The 15,826-nt window shown below is 31.2% G+C and overlaps 1 protein-coding gene across 4 annotated transcripts in view; it reads right to left on the bottom strand.

The window, feature by feature from the left end:
* The window catches only part of ANKEF1 (ankyrin repeat and EF-hand domain containing 1), a 58,732-nt gene that overhangs the window by 15,239 nt on the left and 27,667 nt on the right, over window positions 1–15,826 (bottom strand). For all 4 annotated transcript variants that reach the window (XM_051975922.1, XM_051975921.1, XM_051975924.1 and 1 more), the window contains exons 4-5: window positions 14,578–14,727; window positions 13,788–13,911 (exon numbers count right to left, since the gene is read on the bottom strand). In XM_051975922.1, coding sequence (XP_051831882.1) covers window positions 13,788–13,911; window positions 14,578–14,727 — 274 coding nt within the window. The remainder of the gene's footprint in view (window positions 1–13,787; window positions 13,912–14,577; window positions 14,728–15,826) is intronic.

Raw genomic sequence — 15,826 nt, forward strand, 5'->3', positions numbered from 1 at the left:
TGTTGAAATACTACTGTACTATATAAGAAATGCTGTGAGAAATAGAATATTTCAAAGACATGGAAAGCCTCATATGAACTGACGCAAAATGAAGCAAGCAGTACTAGAAAAAAAAGTATATTGTAACAATTATTTTTAACAGTTTTGAAAATTAATAAAGTATGAAATGAGCAAATTCAAGAAGACAATTCATACAAGAAGAATAGCATTGTAAAGTCAAATATATTTGAAAGCTGTAAGAATTCTTATCAATGCAACAACTATCCATGGTTTCAGAGGACTGGTGATTTTAAAGGACTGATGATTAAATTTGTTGTCCACATCTTGATAACAGAGGTAATGGAGTCAGATTATAGAATGAAAAATATGTTTTCTGAGTAAGGCCAATGATGTAGTTTGTTTTGTTTGCCTATGCAAATTTTTTTTCTTATTTTAATGGGGTATGGGTGGGAAGGAAAGAAAAAAAGTTCTATTCATTAAAATATAACATTTTAAAAAATGAAAAATGGTAAAGTAAACTTAATTCTATTTTTTTTTTTTTGCTGAGGCAATTGGGGTTAAGTGACTTGCCCAGGGTCACACAGCTAGGAAGTGTTAAACTTATCTGAGACCACATTTGAATTCAGGTCCTCCTAAATTCAGGGCTAGTGCTCTATCTACTGCACCACCTAACTACCCCCACTTAATTCTATTTTTTAAAGAGAAATAAGAAAATGGGGAAAATCTTAGTTGTCATTTTCTCTGAAACAAGTCTCATTTCTTAGACAATTGACTCAATTTTTTTTTAAAAGAGCCATTTTAAAAGGATAGTAAAGGTCATAAGCATTTTTCAAAAAAAGAAATTTAAGCTATCAAGTTTCACATAAAATACTTTAAATCATTATTAGTGAAATTCACATTAAAACAACTCTAAGTACCATCCCATACCCAACAGATTAGCAAGTTGACAAAATAAAAAATTACAAATATTATCATGATTGTAAGAAAATAAGTACATTCATGCATTGCTTGTGGAGTTGTAACCAGGAGCAGCCATTCTAGAAAGCAAATTGAAACTATTCCTAAACACTGACTAAATTATATGCTATCTCTTGATCCAGTGAAACTGCTACTTGGTCTATATTCCAAAGAGATCAAAAAAGGGGGGAAATCTGTAATTACAAGTATTCAGAACACTTTTTTCATGGTGGCAAAGAATTGGGAACTGAGGAAGATCCACCAATTGAGGAATGAATGATTGCTTGAACAAATGATGATACACAAATATGATGAAATACTATTGTGTTGTAAGAAATGATGAAAGGGATAGTTTCAGAGAATCCTGGGAAGACTTGTTTAACATGATGCTTAAACAAAGTGAGCTAAGCCAATATTATAAAGACAAACAACCTTGAAAGATTTAATGACTTCCTACTTATATGGCTTTGGCAAATCACTTCATCCTCAATTTCCTCAACTGCAAAATGAGATTAAACTAGATGGCCTCTGAAGTTCTCTCCTGCTCTCATTCAATAATTCCGTGTCCCCTGTTTCCAAAAGGTACTGATATTTTCGCAATATTAGGAAAAGTGATTGTCACTTTTTTTCCTTATGAGATCCATCTTGTAGATTTTATAGTTCCTGTCCTGTTGATCAGAAGAGTAAGAATGGGATGGGTATTACACTGAGATCTATTTATTCCTATAGCAATTAGAAATAAAAACTTTATTGCCTTGCTTGCTCAAGTGACTTAAAATAAGAGATGATTGAGTTCCAGTTGAAATATCTCAAAGGCTGAATCCACTTAGCTCTATGATCTTCCAAACCACAATAGTTCTAAAAGAAAGAATGCTTCAATATTCAAAGAATTTAAGTCTACCTGAATTCAGGATATAAAATGATGTTTTTGTCTCATTCTCAAATTATTGAAACCTACTTATATTTTAATAAAATTTCTGTTAACCTGAGGCTGTATTACTAAATCACTAATGTTATCCTTTTGGCAATAAAGTGAGACCTGAAAGATAAGGAAGAAAAAACTACATATGGTCAATCCTCAAAAGATCAGTTTATGGCATAGCGTTGTAAGAAGGCCAATAAACTAAAATATTTTATCCCAAGGAAAATAGTGAGAACAGTTTCTAGTATATTTATGACATACTTCAAAGTATTTTTAAGAGTGGAGAACTCACTCCAAAATCAACAATCTGCAAATATTATTAAAGGAAATATGAAACTAGGATAACCAAAAATATTCTTATACTTAAGAATCTCTCCCTCAGACATTTTCAAATATTTAAAATGTCTTATTTATGAGAAAAAAAGGTCCACAATGAAAAATTACAGTTAATTCTTTATAACTTACTCAATTCAGAATTCCTTCACTTGCCCAGTTAATATCTTTAGGTAAATAATCATTGTAAATAACCGCATACCAAAAAGCCATAGATGTTTTTCATCTTTAAAAAAGGGGATACATCAAAATAAAAAAGAATTAAAATTATTTCTAGAATTTCTAGAATTCTTCTGGGTATTCTCTGCCAAAACTAGTCCTATGGATATTAGAGGGTGAAAAAATATTTGCTTTGTAGGCTGATAAAACAACAAGAAAGCTATAGAGAAAATTATACTTCAATACTTCTGTGCATCTCTCATGTCATCTATGTTAAAAGACTCCTTGCAATGATAAAGACTATAACCCATCCTTGGCTTTTTATCCTCGTCCATAACTCTGGATCCAATAAATGTTTTCACTGGAAAAAAATTGCTTTATCTATATCAACTAATTTAATATGGGTACTCTACACCTCTTTATTGCTTGTTAGGTGATATATATTGTGAGGTCTTCAGATTGTAGTATACTGTTCTTTATAGCCATTTAACTTAATCAGAAGAATTAAAGATGGACTTTTGTTTCAAAGAGGTTTGGCATCATTAAAAATATTGTGCAGTAGTACAAATGCTATGCAGCCCTCATTTTCCCTCTACTTCAGCTCTGAGCTCAGTTTATTAAATATGCAGTATTGTTTGTTTTCAAGATAAGTACTAATTGAACAACTCTAGAGGCTACCCATACAGGAGCATATCAGAATCTGGACATTAGTCATTCTTTATCTGCTTTTTCCTATATATGAAATTAGTTAATTTAACAAGGAATACTACTCCCTCCCACCCAAAATTAATAGGTTAGATTATAAAACTCATTTTGGAGGCTGTGCAATATTGCTGAGCATCATCCATAAACAGAAATATTTGAAATACATTATATGAAATCTCTATTCATACCGGCCAGATGGTCAAAAAACATCTTAATACTTTTTTCTGCCTTATTTGACATTGATAATATGAGGACACACAAAGTTATTCCTATTGTATCTCCATAAACAGAAATATTTGAAATACATTATATGAAATCTCTATTCATAACGGCCAGATGGCCAAAAAACATCTTAACACTTTTTTCTGCCTTATTTGACATTGATAATATGAGGGCACACAAAATTATTCCTATTGTATCTTTTAATAAAAGACCCATGATTCTGAAAAATATATGGGGGACAGAAACCTTAATTAAATATGGGGTTTTTAGGAGTGAAAAAATATATCCCATATTTTATATCACTCCCTATTTCCTACACTTTTTGATAATATATATGGTTGTAATGATGTGTTCTATTATAGAAAATAACTTGACTTTTTCCCTTTTGTTTCTTCACTTACTCTTAATAAATATGATTACCATTTTCTATAAAATGTCTTATGAAAATAAAGGGGAAATGCGGAATGGTATATTCTATGACTTTTTTCAAATGAATTTATTTTTCCCTATCTCATATCTCTTCTTTGTCTCATCTAGCTACTTCTGTTGTGGTTTTCTTTATTACAATTTCCACCTTCTCATGTGGCATACTGGGGACTATTGTAATACGAGAAGTCCAAATATGTTTTTTTTAAAAAGTTACAGAAATAGTGATAATTTTATTCTAATCCATTTTTCATTTTCACCATTGATAACGTTTAGACAGGCCAGGTAAAAGTTGCCTTGATGAATCCATTATCTTATCATTGTAATTTTTTTTCTTCTAATGTGGTAGTGTTTTTTGCTTTAACAAGCCAATGGCTTGCAGGGGTCCTCAAACTACGGCCGCCAGCCAGATATGGCAGCTGAGGACAATTATCTCCCTCACCCAGGGCTATGAAGTTTCTTTATTTAAAGGCCCAAAAAACAAAGTTTTTGCTTTTACTATAGTCTGACCCTTCAACAGTCTGAGGGACAGTGAACTGGCCCCCTATTTAAAAAGTTTGAGGATCCCTGGAGCCTTAATGGAACATTTGTTTGTTGTGATGATTAACTGCTGAGATCGTTTGCCAATCTCTTTGTAAATTTTTTTTCTATCATATAACATTGTTTTATGCAATGAAGTTGATAAAAATCTTCTACAATCTACTCCATAAATTTTACAAGTGAGTTTACATCCAAACAAATGTTACTCTTGTCATATCTCTCCTCCTTGCAAGGAGGTCAGGCTTTTGAATCCTAGAATCTCAGAGGACATCTAATTCAATCCACTCTTCCTTGCTGATGTGTTTTCTAGAATCCTTTGGTCTTCTCACTGTAACAACAGCCACCCACACCCCCCCCACATATATATTTAATATTTCTATTCTAACACATTATTCATTTTTACCCTTGGTAGTATTGTTTTGATAGATCAAGTAAAAGTTGCCTTGACAAATCCATTCTCATTTTAATTTTTTCTTCTAATTTAGTATTGATTTTTTCTCTTAACATGCCAGTGGCTCAATGAAACAGAAAGCTAATCTGAAAATGACTTTCTTATCAGTAACCATCCATTTCTAATTTGCTAAAACATAGTCAAAATTTCAATTATATTATTCAGTACAATTCCCAGCATTTCTCAACTCATCTTGAAGAAAGCATTTAGTGTGATATCTGTGCAGTTTACAAGCCTTTAACTCTTTTAATAGTGTGCATTTTCTAAAATAGCTTTTCACAGTCTATAGCTTCCTATAGCCTCCCTTTGAAGTGCATCTGATATATATTAAAGTTTATGGTAGATGAATTTAAAGAGTATCAGTGAGTTCTTCATAGAATTTCTTTATCTCCTTACTATACTAATACATAAACTTCTTGCAAATACTGATCACAGATAATGAACATATAATGATGGGATGCTCTTCATGGTATTTTTTTCCTTTATACAAGTTCTTCTTAGAAGGAAAACTAAAGAGATTAGTTTTTACCATTTAGCCAAAGGAAAAAACTTTAGAGGGGTTTCCTGGAAAAGAACAGACAAAGAGACTTTGACCTTGGTCAAAGATGAAGAGCAAAGTTTATAGCTACTGTAATCCTCCCCCACACATTATATGCCTAACATTACTATAGTCAGCTTTCAAACTTGAAACTCCCCCATTGGCAAAGAGCAAATTGAGGTGCCAAATACAGAATTGTGGAAAAGATCTGTTAACATTTGAGATGTAAAAATGTTGGGTATTAGTGAGACTGCCTTGAGGATTTCTCTTTAGGCTTTTTTGGGGTGCTGACTTCCATTCCCCTATCTTCTGCATTTTTCCTTTAACAATTCTATAATAGAGAACCAGCTAAAAGTAGGCTGGTTATACTTCTCTAAAATTATTTTTGAACAATATTAAGTGCTTCTCAATTTGTATATGACAAGGAACTATAACCCAAGTGACCATTCAGATATTGTCACTAAGTTTTACTTGAATGTTAAAAGGGCTCAGAATAGAAAGAAACCATACCCCAAGAGAAGAGTTCAAGTACTGAAGTTGAAGTACCAAATTATAAGATTAATTTGGAATCATCATTTCAAATTGAGGTAACTTAGACAGCCATAAATTAGAAGGAAAAAAAGCAGTAATATTTGAGTTCAGATTCCTCCTGGGACAGAAATAGAAAAATTTAGAGAAGAAGCAGGCCAAGACTGGGTGAGCTTATTTTCACTTTTAAAGTATGCAGAGTCTTTCTTGCTGTAGTGAATTTTGAAAAGGAAAAACTATATTCCTGATGAAGGAGAGCTGAAAGGAATCCACCCTTTTAGGGAAGAGAATGAGTGTACATTTTTCAAGCATGCTCAATATTTCCTCCAATACAATGGATTACTGGCAGCTTGTTTACTAGCACCACCAGCCTCTTATATTTAAAGCTTATAGATCTGAAAGTGGTCTAATTCTTAGCACTCTCATAATGCATGTTCACATATTACTGCCAGTAGGATGTTTATCCATCTACTGAAATCTTCCTTCAATAACGTATTATAATCAGAAATGGCCCTGAATTTTTTAAAAATATTATTTCTTTTTTGAATTTGTTATTTTATTTTTCTCAGTTATATGTAAAACTTTTTAACCTTTGTTTTTAAAACTTTGAGTCCCAGATTCTCTCCCTTCCTTCCTTCTCCAAGGTGTAATTCAATCAATATAGATTACACATGTGTAAGTCATACAAAACATTTTTATATTATTTGTGCTGTTAAAAAAACACAGACAAAAAAAAAACTCAAGAAAAATGAGTTTTATTTGAATAAAAAACTCAAAAAATAAAAAAAAAGAATATTCGATTCTTTTGGGGGACATGGATAGCATTTTTCATCATAAATTCTTCAGAATAGTCTTGGATCACTGCATTGCTAAGAATAGCTAAGTCATTCACAGCTATCTTAACAATATAATATTGCTTTTACTTTGTAATTTTATTTTGAATCAATCTTTCCAGGTTTTTATTAGATGAGAGCATCCTGCTTATCATATCTTATAGCACAATAGTATTCCATCATAATCATATAACACAATTTGTTCAGCCATTCCCCAGTAAATGGGTATGCCTTTTGATTTCCAGTCTTTGGATGGCCCTTAATTCTTAACAGCTATTCCTGGGAAGTATTAGCTCTGGCTGCTCTTATCAAGCTGGAAATACTTCAATTACAGTCTCAATAATAGGAAGTATTTCTTTGTGTATATCGAGTATTCATCAAGCTATGCATTGTGAAGATTATCACAAAAAGGTTATATACTAGATGGTGAATTATTTGGCTATAACAAACACAGTTAAAATATTTTTCAATTCTTTTAAGGTGTGGTCTTCATTGATGGAAGGATTACTCATACCAATCACAATTGTATTTTAAGAAGGATGCAGATTTCATGGTCTAAAGTTTTTAAAATCATCATGAAATTGGTCATTCTTCAAAGGTTTTTAGAATCAATGGAAAAAAATTCTAAAATGAGCAAAAAATACTCTCATCAACAGATAACCTGACATTGTTTACACAGAACTAGACTGAGACCTGTTGAAAACCTTAGGTTAAAAAGGCCAAGATCTCCCACTGTACCTAGGGTCTTCTCCAGTCATCTTGATCTATATCCTGTCACTCACCCAAATGGCTCTAGAGGGGAAAATGAGGCAGGTGACCTTGACCAGCCCTCCTTCACCTAAATCCAATTCACCTGCATGTCATGACATCACTTTCCTGACATCATGGTCCTCTTCCAGAAGGAAGGAGAAACAACATCAACAGAGTCAAGACGCTTGAGTTCCAATTCTGCCTCAGATACTTAGCAGGTATATTGTGAGAAAAATAATTTGCAATTCTGATTATTATATTGTAACTACTCTCTTCAAAAAGAGAAGAGTAGAAAATAAAATAAATAAAAATATTTACCCCAAAATACTCAAATAAAAGTGAAGTGACCTACTAAAAATATTTTGAGATATCATTATAAAGCAAGATAAATCTTTCAAAAACAGCAATACCTAAAAGTACCAAGAATTATGAAGAACATTATACTTTGTGCATCTAATGGTTTGAAAGATAGAGCTTTCTGAAAATTCTATGACTTTTTTTCAACATGTAAAATTTAACCAGAGAATAGAGTGAGACTCTTTAAGAAATGAGAAAATGAAAACTATGTTGGAAATTGGTTCATACCAACCAATCAGTCAAGCAGCATTTTACTGAGTGCTTACTATGTATCAGGTACTATGTTGTAGTGATAAAATAATGGCTTCCAATATTCAGAAATGGAAATATAAGTGATAATGGGATAGTTTCTACAATTCATGGGATTATTAAAACAACAAACAATATATTTAAGGATTTATATTGGAATTGTACCTTGAAAATTCTAGAATGATTAATAATACCCTTCCTCCAGGCACTGCATTTCCAGACTGCAGACATCTCATTTGTTGTCCCCCCATGTTTGTAATTTTCTTTCTACTCATCTCTGTCTTCTGGCTAAATGTTCTCTTACAACAAGCATTTCCTAATCCTTCTTAATTCTAAAGCCTTATTTCTGGGTTATCGTCTATTTAGCTTGTATACAGTTTATTTATAATAGTTATTTGCATGTTGTCATGGTCTTATTTGATTGTGAGATGCTTGAGGCTGCAAGGACTGTCTTTTGCCTGCCTTTTTTTGTCTCAACATAAGCCCCTAACACACAATAGATACTTAATTTTTATTGACTAACTTATTAAAATTCCTGAGACTTCTGGTTCTTAGAAATATCATCAGGGATTCTGTGAAACATTTCTCTCTTTTGCTTTCTGCATCAAAAGGGCAAGGCCTGTGAACAAGAGAATGAAGTCTTGGCTGATTTCGTATTTTTTCATACACTTGTAAAACGACATTTTGGTTCAGCTTTAGAAATAGTTGTATCAAATCAAAAAATAAGCTAAAATGTTAAATGATAAGCTTGATTCAGGAAAAAATTTTTAGCTTTAGGAAAGAAAAATTTCATTAAGAAAACAAATGCCAGAAAAAGTAGAACTATCTGACAAGAATAGTATATAGAAAATGAGAAAATAAGGGAAATTAATTTGATAAAAGTTAAATTCAGTGAGGGGTATTTTTCCCTTTCTCTTTTTTCCTCCTTTCTCTTTTTTCAAGCACATTTTCTAAGTACTGTGTAGTACTTCCTATTTATAAATTTAACAATAGTCTAGAACATGGAATTAAAAAAAAAACACTTCATTGTAAGGCCAATGTTTTCTTTTTTACTTAAATTTTTAACTCTTTGTCAAACACTAACAAAAAAGATGCTTGATTTCTTACATGAAATCTTTCTTGATTATCCCAACTGCTTATTTCTTCCTTTTCTTTTATTTAACAACTTATATTCTTTATATTTATATTATTCTTATATATGTATGTACACATACATATGTGTCATATATGTATACAGACATAGCACACAAATATAAATACATATATAAATACACACACATATATTTAATGTGCATAAATAAACTTGCCCCTTCCATTGTAATGTAAGTTCCTTGAAGGAAGAGATTATTTCATTTTTTTTTTTATTTCTTTACTTAGTGCCTAGAGTATATAGTGGTTTCCCAATAAACGCTTCTTGATTGACAGAGGCTGCCTACATGTAGTAGGTCCTTAATAAACACCGGCTGATTAAATTCAAAATTTTGCAGATGCACTCATAATTAAAAATGAAAAACAATAGAAAATATGCTAGAGTAAATTTAAACATTTTGTACTGATATACCATGTATTTATTATTTATGTATTACTTCCACTACGAGCCTACTCTGGTATATTTTATCATCAGTCATAAATATGATTTTTGACTACTTAAAGATTGTACCATCAAAGTACCAGATGATGACAGGTTTTATCATCCATGAATATGGAACAGGATCAACTATACCTGCTGTCTAAACCTAAGCCAAGTGGAGTTTTGTGGATGTTGTTACTAACATCTATTCAGGAACTATAATCTAATCTGCATTGGTGGAACTAGTGTCCATATTTTTAAAAATCATATATTCTTCCAATAAATTCTTCAAATATTCTTCAATTATTCTTCAAATATTCTTCAAATTCTTCAAATTATATTTCTTCAAATAAATCACAATTAAATTTTAATATACAAATTATTTTATATGCAACCCAAGTTATACTTGATTTTCAGTTGTTCTTTAAAAGTGACTTTAAACATAAAACCCAAAAAGCTCATTAGAAATTTTATCATAGTTTTCAAAGAATAGTGAAATATGGACTATTGTTTTGAATTTATTTCTTCAGTGGTCCCCCCAAAACACATATATTATTAAATCATATATTATATGTTGAGTATTAAAAACAAACTTCCAAAAAACTATTGAAATTTATGTACTCAGAAACTTATTCAGTTATTCGATGACTTTTTAACCCTTTATAACTTCTGTTGAACTAGTAAAGTGAAGCTCATATCTTTTAAAACTATAATAATCTAACAGTGTCAAGAGTAGAAAAAAGTGATTTTTAAGTCTAGCCTGTATTAGATGACACCCAAAAGAATCCCTTTTATTAAGTATTGGCAATTGTAATCTAGCCTTTGCATGAATACTTTTAAATAAATCCAAACTATCTTTTGGATTGCTGTAATTGTTATAACACCAATTACTACTAGTCCTACTACATAGGGTCAACCAGAAAAGGTTTAAACCTACTTCTCTATGATAGTCAGATATAACCATCAAGATACATTTCCTTTTCTCCAGGCAGAGCATGATCCAGTTCATTTAAATGATCACCTATGGCATGATCTCAAGATTTTTCAGTTTTGATCATCCTCCTCTGGACTCTCTTCAGCCTAACAATATCCCTTCTAAAATGTGAAGCCAATTTAGACACGATTTGCCAATGAGGTCCAACAAGGCCAGATTATACTGGGAATTATCCTCTTCCTAGCCTTGGATACTATGTCTCTTATTAGGCAACCTAAAATGCTTGATTGCTTTATGATGATGTTTACTCATATTGAATTTATACTTCATTAAAACCCCAAGATAATTTTCAAATTAGCTACTATGTATCTATATGTGCTCAAGATGACTGCTGATACTCATATGAGATTGTACACTGGTACCCATTAATATTTTACTTTACTGAATTTTGACCTCTATTGTTAAATGTTGATTAGGTTTTTTTGTTATTGTTATATATTTGTTTGATTTTTATCCCAATGATATTATATAACATTTTGGCATAGGACTGAGTCACTTTAAAATATAATTAGCATGTCTTATATGCCTTTATCTCAGACACTGATAAAAAAAACAATGAAAAGCCCAAGTTCAAGGTCAAACCTCTGAGGGACTCAATTATAGATCTTACTAGCTGACCCTGAACCATTAATGACTACTCTTTGGTTATAGCTATTCATTCTATCAGCTCCAAAATCACATAACAGTACTATATATACGTGTGTGTGTGTATAAAACTAGATCATATCTATTCCTATCATCAACAAGCTTGTAAGACACTTCATTATATGTTTTGATGAAATCTAGGTAAATTATATGATATTACATCATACTCCTAATGTACTTGTTCAGTAAATATATCAAAAAAAAGAAATGTGGTTAACCAAGAGAAACTTCTTATTCTTTAGAAAGACATTCTGTCTTTTTTGTGATATTGAAGCTTTTCTGAGGTATTCTTTAACCTTCTCTTCAATAACGAGAAGAATAATTTTTCAAGGAATTAAACTCAAATTCATTAGTCTTATTCTGAAGGTTCCACTCATTAGAACCTTTTAACTCATAACTGTCCTATCTCGTGCTTTGTATTCACCACATACTCTTTTTCAAGAATTACTGACGATAGTTCAGCAAACAAAATCTTCAATATCTTGGGCTGTTATTTACCTATGTGTGATAATTTTAACTCATTCAAGTAGCTGGATGTTTTCTTACTATCAAGCTACTTATCCTTTATTTCAGTTCCATATTTATTTTTGTTTGAAGCAAGAAAGTTCAGTATATTCTATTTATTGTCATATTCATATATCTTAAGCCATCCTAGTATACCTTCTTTCCATAAATGTGTGGATTTTTAAAAAGTATTATGTTTTCTTTATAATATTTCTTTATCACTTCAGGTAATTCTAAACTTTAATGTTGAAACAATCCATTTAGAAAATGCCATAATTTTATATTCATCATCTTCTATCCATCTTTATTTCCATTTTCTGTATACATGTTTCAAAGCTTAGATTGAATAATTATTTCCTTGGAATATGAATCTCTCTTTTGACAACTTCCTTTTTTAATCTTCACTGGAATTATTTTACATTTTGTCTTTAAAATTTCATTATTAAGAACTTTGATCCTTCTTGGCCTTATTTAGAATTTTAATTGATGAACTCCATCCTTTTGGCCCCTTGAAATTGGCTTTTCTTTACTCTAGAGTGCATGTCAGACTGTGCCTGGTTTCTCTCTCCCCTTATCTATTACCATTCTATTACCACTCCCAAATGAGGTTTCATTTCTATTTACACAACTAATTCTCTCTTATTGATGATAATCAGGTCCAGAATGGCTAGTTTTGTTTTTTTTTTCCTACTCTAAAAAATGAAACTTTAACACAGATTTATCTACAAAAAAACCTCTTTTGTTTCCCAACATGACTCATATGGAAATGTTAAAAACGAATGTATACATAGAACCTATATCAGATTGGTTGCTAGTGTGGGGAAGGGGAAGGGGAAGGGAAGGAAAGTAGGAAGAAAAAAAATTCAAACTCAAAATCTTACCAAAAAAAAAGTTGATGTGATAGATTGGGCTCTTTTCAACAGCAAAGTGATTCAAGTCAATTATAATAGACTTGTGATAGAGCCATCTGCATCAAGAGAGAGGACTATAAGGATTGAATGTGGATCCCAACAAAGTACTTTCACTTTTTTTGTTGCTGCTGTTGTTTGCTGGCTTGTTTTATTCTTTTTTATTCTCCCCACTTTTGATCTGATTATTTTTTTGTGCAGCATGATAAACGTGGAAATGTTTAGAATTGTACATATTTAACCTATATTGGATTACTTGCTGTCTAGGGGAAAGGAAAGATGGAGAGGGAAGAAGAAAAATTTGGAACACAAGATTTTGCAAGGGTGAATGTTGAAAACTATTTTTACATGTATTTTGAAAAAATAAAAGGCTATTATAAAAAAGTTGAAACCATCTTTACATGTAATTAGAAAAATAATATACTACTAAAATAAAATTAAATAGAAAAAACTTGCCTTGTTTTCAATTTGGATCTATAAGTTACAAGCTAGCTGTTTTGTTGTTCAGTCATTCAGTCATCTTTCAGTCATGTCTGACTCTCTGTGACCCTTTGGGATTTTCTTGGCAAAGACTGGAGTAAGGATTTTGTCATTTCCTTCTCCAGCTTATTTTACAGATGAGGAAACTGAGGTAAACAGGGTTAAGTAGTTGGTTCCAAGTAACACAGCTAGTGTCTGAAGCAAGAGTTGAACTCAGGAAGATGAGTCTTCCAGATTCCATATCTGGCACCCTATCCACTGAATCAACTCACTGCCCTTTGCAAAGTAAGTCACTTACTCCTTAGAAGCCTCAGTTTCCCAATCTGCAAAAAGATGAGTTAGGACTCTATAACCCTCATAACTTTTATGTTCTGTGATATTATAACCCACCTCATTTCTTATCTGGCTTTACACTACTTTTATTGATTTCTCCATGACTCCAACTTTGGATATCTTCTCTTCTTTCCCACTTCTCACATTTTTTTTGTGGTTTCTGTCTTATCCCATTACTCCATGAAGGCAGGGATTGTCTTTTTCCTTTTGTGGATCACAGTGTAGCACAGTACCTAGCACGTAGTTGAAGCTTAATAAATGTTTATTGACTATTGATTATAACTTTATGATTCCATGATTAAGAGCTGATAATTGAATACTTGTATAGAAAAGATCATAAATTGATAATTTACATAGCTACAATAAAAAGTTAAAAATTTTACCTCGTTGAGTTATAAATTTACAGCAGTCTGCATAACCACCCATGGCAGCATAATGGAGTGGTGTATTTCCATTCATTGCAATAATTCCCAAATCTCCATTATAAGCAGAAATAAGCTTCAGGATCTAAAAGAAAATGAAAGGTTTTAAAGGAATATAGAATATATAACAAAAGAACACAGATGGAGTTTAACAGTTGTTTCAATGAAGTAATGAGTCTTTAAGAAATTAGGATGTTAAATATCAAAACTAAGGAGAGGAATTTTAATGGATTGAAATTTGTTTTTAGAAAAAAGGTAGCCCTTGTACTCTTTCAATTTTGTTATTTTTACTTATTCTATTTAATTTTACATATAGATTACTATTTGCTGGTTCAATTACATGATTAAAACTTTAAATTTAGAAAAGTAATGGAATTCACAAAAGACATTTTGTAAAAGTATGATAATTATAACCAGAGTTGAAATTATTGAAATATGTACATCCTTCCAAATTGGCAGAACTTCAAATTTTGTTACAGTTCAGCAGATAGCAGCCAATTTTAACAAATTAAACAGTCACTACAAAACATATAAGTGAGCAACTGTATAAGAAGGAGAAAATCATTTTAAATTTTTGCCTGAATTGTTGCAAGCTTATAATCTTTTTTGGGAAGTCACAAAGACATTTAAGATATACATAACTCAAATTCTAAAAATCGCTGTTTACTAAAGATGTTATGTAAATCCTAAGGAAAAGGAAAATATAAAATCTATGGTAGGAATTTTAGAAGTACTTATCAAGATTAATTACTTCAAAAAAGCCTCCTTTGGCAGCAAAATGTGAAGCATGTTGCCTCTCATTGTCATAAGCATTAACATCTCCTCCTCTTTCAAGTATACCTCGAACCACATCTATCTCTCCTTCTCTTGCAGCTTCCATTAATGCAGTTCGACCTGTTGACTAATATTGAAAAAAGCAGGCATTATTTACCTTGGTCATACAAAGCAAGTCTTTGCCACTAAATTGATTTTAACTTCATGCCATGTAAAACCCAAAACATAGTGTCCTTTTGAATATAAGATTCAAAGATTCAAAAACTATTAGATCCTTAAGTACAATTTAAATGACAGTGATTAAGCCTAAAAATCAGAGACCTTAGATGAATGTTGTCAAAAAAGGGAATGGCTGTAAGAAACTAATGTTAAGGAAAGTATGTGTTGTAATGATACTGTTTGAGGATGGAAGTGGATCTCTTCGATAAAGAGAGCTAATTCAGTTTCAATTGATCAAAGATGAGCAGAAGCAGCTACACCCAAAGAAAGAACACTGGGAGATGAATATAAACTGCTTGCATTTTTGTTTTTCTTCCCAGATTATTTATACTTTCTGAATTCAATTCTCCCTGTGCAACAAGAAAACTGTTCGGTTCTGCACACATATATTGTATCCAGGATATACTGTAACTTATTCAACATGTAAAGGATTGCTTGCCATTTGGGGGAGGGGGTGGAGGGAGGGAGGGGAAAAATCAGAACAGAAGTGAATGTAAGGGATATAAAAAATTACCCTGGCATGAGTTCTATCAATAAAAAGTTATTAAAATAAAAAAATAATAATAAAGTATGTGTTGTAAAGTTGTAAACAGCTGATCAATAAATTGGGATAGAAAAAAAATGAACTTAAGTAAATGAAAATTAAAAAGCCTATATGTATTTTAAAAAGTAAATTTTGAAAATACTTTAGTACCATAAAATAATAATTATGATATAAGGAAAGAAAATAATAACTAAATTAAAACCTAAGTAAATGTTTTTTAGTATATAAAAATAGTAAAAAACATTACTTTTGTTGAAATATAATTTATGTGATTTGTCTCTTCTCTTTGATCATTTTCTATTTTTTTGTAATTATATTTTACTTTTATGTGAAATTTTAATTTTTTTCTAAATAAAGGTTTTGAGTGTCAACTTATAATTCCATTAGTGTAGCAACACTTTGTAAAGAAAACTTCCTCCAAAAATCAGGACAACTCCTCTTCTTCAAATTATAGTCTTATAGA

The sequence above is a fragment of the Antechinus flavipes genome, chromosome 2 (genome assembly GCF_016432865.1).
Source record: "Antechinus flavipes isolate AdamAnt ecotype Samford, QLD, Australia chromosome 2, AdamAnt_v2, whole genome shotgun sequence".
In the NCBI taxonomy this organism is placed as follows: domain Eukaryota; kingdom Metazoa; phylum Chordata; class Mammalia; order Dasyuromorphia; family Dasyuridae; genus Antechinus; species Antechinus flavipes.